A 5946-nucleotide genomic window follows, 5' to 3' on the forward strand; every position below is an offset into this window, starting at 1 on the left:
TTTTAAACCTTCACCCGAGGATATGTTTATTGATTTTAGAGAGAAAGGGAGACAGAAAGAGAAACTTTGATTGGTTGCCTCCTGAAAGCTCCCCAACTGGGGATGGAACCTGCAACCCAGGTATGTGCCCTGACCTGGAATGGAATCCGCACACTTGGGTGCGTGAGACAACACTCCAGCCAACCGAGCCACCCGGCTGGTGCATATTAAATGTGTTTTTGACTTAGGGTATTTCCAATTTATGACGGGTTTATCAGGACATAACCCCATGATGAGTTGAAGAGTATCTGTGCACAATTTCTAGACTGAGGAAAAATAATAGAGTTCTTTCAACACAGCAATCTATTCATTTAGATCATGACCAAGTACCTTCTTACGTGGCCAAGAATCTCTTTTGTCCTTTACAAATGAGGGTACCGAGACCCCATTCCAAAGCCAGGAGTTGGGTCCAGGCCTGCGACTCCTCTGCTGGGCCTATGGTACACGTCAGCACCCCAGGAATGCGGTAGGGCCTACCCTGTGGTGAGGTTCTGGGTGCAGGTGGCTGCTCCATGATTTGTTCTTATGGCAGAGATGCCTGTGTGAATTATACACCCACCCAGGGGAAACTGACCCACCTTAATCTACAATTAGACCTGCATGGAGCACCTAAGTATGCTACACTGAAACACTAATTGACATCTTTAGAAGTCATGAAAGTTGCGTTTCCTGTAAAAAACAAGCGGAGGTGCACAGAGGCTAAGCTGAGGACACTTGAGGATCAAGGACAAAGGGTTTAAGCCAGTGATTTTCAACTCTACATCTCGTGGCACATAAACTGAGTATGAAAATTCTGCAGCACACCAAAAAGATATATATTTTTTGCCAATCTGACAAAGTAATAGGTATAATTTTGATTCATTCACACTGGGCGGCTACTGTTGTGTTGGCTGTTGTAATCTTTTTTATTTAACAACCTAAGGGAAAAGAGGTCAGTGCCCCTGACTAGTCGGGTACTGCATGTTTTAAAAATTCTTGCAACAAACAGGCTGAAAATCGCTCATTTAAGCCACTGATTTGGGTGCCACCGATACTGGGAAATTTCCTACAACAAAAAGGGATTCAGAGCTTGATTAAGTCAAAGGTCTACTTTTTCTGGACAACTCAGCCAATTCTTTCCTGATGTGCTGTATTGAAACCTCATCTCTTTTGAGCTCTGCTTGCTTCAGTGCTTCCTGGTAGATCTCTTTTGCTTGTGCATATCGTTCTAAAATAACCCGGAGAGAAGGGAGAATAAGAAAAAAATGTATGCTTTTAAAGTGATTCTGAAGAGAAAGCACCAGTGATGATACAGGTCGGTGCTGGCTCAGAGAAGTTGTAAGGGGTACAAGTAGAGAACTCTAACCCAGTGCGTGCCGTGGTACTCCTACCGCCCAGTACAGCCCTGGGCCCTTACTCCACTGACCCAGGGCTTCACTCATGGGGAAAAAGGACCTGTCATCCAGGCTTCTGGGAATGATAGGTGAGGCCCTGAGTCCTATGGCACAATCTGTCTAACAGACACTGACACTCCATCTTACCAGCTTCACAAGTACACAGTGAAGAATAAATTAAGTTGTACGTGTGAACACATTTAGAAATCTGTAAAGCACTACAGAACTGAGGTACTATCATTGCAAAGTTCTCTGCATTGATGTGGTTCAGCAAGCTAGTGCAGGACTACAGAAGTTATGTCAATTGAGCACAATGGTATTTCTGCCAAACATACACCCTTTTTTGTATTATTCAACTAGCTTTTAATTGTGGAGCTTCCTCACTGCCCCTTGCCACTGCTTAACACCATTTCACAGATTTATAAATCCAGTAACACCCTCCCTAACGAAATCAAGTGGTCAAGATCACACAGCTCCCTACCTCTGTGCATCAGAACTGCAGCCAGGTTACTCAGCACCATGTGCAGCTCAGGATGTCCTACTTGTCTTGCCAGATCTGACGCCCTCTGCACGTACACACAGGCCTCATCAAAGTGGCCTTGTGCATCCAGGGTGGTAGCCAGGTCACTCATTAGCACAATGGTCTATACAAGGAAGACAAACAGGCAGCTTTTTCTATTAAAAAAAACACCCACAGAGATTTAATGTTAATTTGGAGTTTGATAACCTTCAAATATACTTAAGATTTCATCTGTCCTAGCATTCCACAAAAGGGGAGGAGCATTAGCCACTACAAACAGGTGCCTTTACCATTCACACTGTACAATGGGCAGCTTTAGTTCGACCCTCTGGAAAATGATACAAATCTAGAAACTAGGAACAAGATAAATATAATTTACTAATATAACTAATTATATTAGAAACAAATGAAAAATAATAGCAAAAAGAAGCTATAATATCCCATTTAAGGTTCAGCAATCTTTTTTAAAATGGATTTGAGAGAGAGAAAAACATCTACTTATTCCAGTTATTTATACATTCACTGGTTGGTATTTATGTGCTGTCACTGGGGATCGAACCCAAACTTTGGTATACTGGGATGAGGCTCTAACCAACAGAACTACTGGGCCCAGAGCTGTTCAGCAATCTTAAGAAGCCAGCCACTGCACTGTAGCATAATATCATTCCTACTGATGACCCTGAGACTCATCAAAAAGAAATAGGGATAGCCCAGCCAGTGTGGCTCAGTGGCTGAGCATCAACCTATGAACCAGAAGGTCAAGGTTGGATTCCTGGTCAGGGCACATGCCCGGGTTGTGGGCTCAGTCCTCAGTAGGGGGCGTGCAGGAGGAAGCCAACTGATGACTTTCTCTCATAGATGTTTCTATATCCCTCTCCCTTCCTCTCTGAAATCAATAAAAATATATTTTCTTAAAAAAAGAAAAAAATAGAAGAAATATATCATCCACTTTAGGAAGATTCCCATTAAAAAATTTTTAATGTTGGTACTAAGAAAGGCAAGTCCTCCTCTTCTCCATTAAAGGGACTCTGTAATTAAGCCCTAAATCCCTTTCCTGAAGGTAATTCATAGCCCAATAACTTGCCCTGCTCATCTACCCCAACCTTGAGACATGTCCAGTCCAGTTAAAATTGTGTTGGCAATACCAAGCGTTCACAAAGTGATCCACTTGTTACCTCTACAAACGTTGTTTGATAGAGGAGAGACCCAGAGATGATTTCAACTCAATTCCATGTGTTTAGTGTTCTAACCGAAAGCTTAGCATGCTTTGCTTAAATTCTGTCAGTAGTCTTAAAAATTTTTTTAACGTGCCCCTCTCTCTCCCCCGCCGTTTCCTGTCATTCACCTGGGAGGCAAGGGAGGCAAGGATCCTCAGGAGCTGCTCCCCGTCAGATTCAGTATTCTGAAATACTGTGCTGTGCATTATGAAGCCCAGAAGCACCTGGGTGCCTGGCCAGACCTGCTTTTAGAGAGGTTGCTCTGCGGTGGGAACCAATCCTCCCTCAAAAGGTTCTGGGAGACCCAGCCAGTCACCAGCAGTCCCAAATCCTTCAACAAGCAGGTGGGGGCGGGGAGTGGTAGGAGATGAATGGACTGGGGCATGAGGAGGAGGGCATCCCAAGGACCACCTGCTGATGACATCCCCAATAATGAGGCATTTTACACCCAGAAAGTCTGAAACCTGTTTTCCTCTCTTACCTGTGGGTGTCTTTCTCCTAGTATTTCTTCAGAAATATGCAGAGCTTTTTCATACATCCTCTGTGCCTGCGATGGCTGCTTGGAGGACAGAAGGTAGCGAGCATAAGCATCTAAGCACATACCGAGGAGGAGGCGGGTGTTGGCTTTCTCTTCCACTGAGAAGGAAATAAGAGTGTTGCTGGGATATAACAAGTGCAATACAGAAAGCGAGTCAGAGAACTGGCCAACCTACCCCACTCATTTTTCTTTTTTCCAGGAGCCAAAATACTGAAGTACTCCTGGCCTGACAATTCTGGTAGATTAACATCTACATTGTTTCCTGGACCCAATTTCAGAGAGAGAGAGAATGTGTCACCTGGGCTTGGTTGTAACCTGGGCTTCTGACAGAGTACCTACAAACTGGAGTTATCTAACTACCCTTCCAACTCAGGATGCCAACTGCAAATCCAGGTGGTTGTCTGTACCTCTCTCTGACTGGCTATAAATCAGAGGGCCCCAGGACCTCCTCCTTGGGTTTGATTAATTTGCTAGAGCAGCTCCCAGAACTCAGAGAAACATCTTATAGATTACTGGTTATTATAAAAGGACATAACTCAGGCACACCACTGTCCCAGCACCTCCACAAGTTCAAACCAGAAGCGCTCCCGACTCCATCCTTTCAGGTTTATGTAGGCTTCATTCCATAGGTATGACATTAAATCATTGACCACTGGCCTCTTTTCCCTTTCTGGAGGTCAGGAGGTGAGAGTGAAAGTTCCAACCTCTAATCATATGATTGGCTCCCACTGGCAACCAGCCCCCATCCTCAGGGACTTCCAAAATGCCTCATTAACATATCAAAAGACACTTTGCTCACTCTTTTCTTTTTTTTTTTTCTAACTCTCAACACTTAGGAAATTCTGAGGGTTTGGAAGCTGAGAGCCAGGAACTGTACAAACCACATACGTATATGTGAGAAATATATATTTGGTCATCTGAATGATCATATATGTATTTCCTATAAATCACAACCTCGCAATGTCTAATTAAATGATAAAACTCAAAGTAGAATGAGTTAACAACAAAGAAAGTCTAGGGCCAATCAAAGAGTTTTAAGCAAAGAAAGCAATGTAATAAGTAAGAAACCAGAGAACATCAGACTCATGAGATGGAAACTCACAGACCAAATTTAAAGACCCATTTTAAAGATGCATTTTTTGAAGAATAACAATAAAGGCTGCAATAATACAGCACCTGCTGACACATTACAGAACTGACCACACGATATCTGAAAAATCTTAAAACACCAAATGCCACATAAGACTGGAGAACACTAATTTAGAGAACAGTTTTGTCTGATCATAAATGAGAATCAGCAGACAATAAAACGGAGGCCTCACCCTTAAGATTTTAGATACTTAATCCCAGACTATAAACTCAGTCGGTTTAAACTACTTGTATGTCGAGTGTGCGCCATCTCGGAGCCCTGCACCTCTTCCTCCTTTGCCTGGAATTCTCTTCCCTCAGAGACTGCCAGCTGATTTATTCCCTCTCATTCTTCAGATTTCTTACCAATTAGGCCTTTCCTGACCCCTCTAGAAAACAGCATACTCACTATACACATTCCTTCAAATGACATCTATGTACCACTTCATCATCTTTGGATATGTTATTAATTTACTGGATATTGTTGATTATGTGTTTTTCCTCCACTAGAAATTTAGCTGTAGGAGGCAGTGACTGTATCTCAGTGCCTAATAACGTGTCCAGCATGTAGCAGGCATTCAGTTAAGTATTTCTTGACTGACTGGTTGAATGAATGGACAAATAAAAAGAAAGCATTAAAAATAATAAAGGTACTGAACTACATATGGGAAGGATATAATAACAGAAAATTAATGTTAATTTGAGAATTAAACAACACTATCACTCCATCGATCTATGATAACTCAATATAGAGCTGTCATTACAACTCCGTAAGAAAAGGATGGAATGACTAATAAAGCAGTCCTGAGCCAAAACCTGTCCATGAGGGGGAAAAAATTATACTGCCCCTCATACCACATTAAGAAACAAATTCCAGAAAAAAGATGGGAACCAAGATGGCGACATAGGTTAACGCAGGAGTTTGCTACCTCGAACAACCACTTCAAAAGTGAAACTAAAAGACGGAACGGACATCACCCAGAACCACAGGAACGCTGGCTGAGTGGAAGCCCTACAACTAGGAGGAAAGAGTAACGCATACAGACACTCAGAGGAGGCGCAGTGCTGAAGTCAAATTCTGAGGTGCGGAGTGCGCAGAGCGGGCTGGTGGCGCGGAGGGGGCGGTTGGTG

General features: G+C 43.0%; 1 protein-coding gene across 3 annotated transcripts in view; it reads right to left on the reverse strand.

The window, feature by feature from the left end:
• Window positions 1-950: 950 nt before the first annotated feature.
• TTC19 (tetratricopeptide repeat domain 19) overlaps window positions 951-5946 on the reverse strand; it is a 27628-nt gene continuing 22632 nt past the window's right edge. For 2 of the 3 annotated variants that reach the window (XM_006779287.2, XM_006779286.2), the window contains 3 exons: window positions 3631-3785; window positions 1894-2056; window positions 951-1246 (listed from right to left, as the gene is read on the reverse strand). In XM_006779287.2, coding sequence (XP_006779350.1) covers window positions 1113-1246; window positions 1894-2056; window positions 3631-3785 — 452 coding nt within the window. In that variant the 3' untranslated portion in view covers window positions 951-1112. Of the gene's footprint in view, window positions 1247-1893; window positions 2057-2825; window positions 3392-3630; window positions 3786-5946 lie in introns of those variants that run through there. The other variant, XM_015558358.1, reaches the window with a different exon arrangement.

Source organism: Myotis davidii, unplaced genomic scaffold, assembly GCF_000327345.1.
Source record: "Myotis davidii unplaced genomic scaffold, ASM32734v1 scaffold129, whole genome shotgun sequence".
Classification (NCBI taxonomy): domain Eukaryota; kingdom Metazoa; phylum Chordata; class Mammalia; order Chiroptera; family Vespertilionidae; genus Myotis; species Myotis davidii.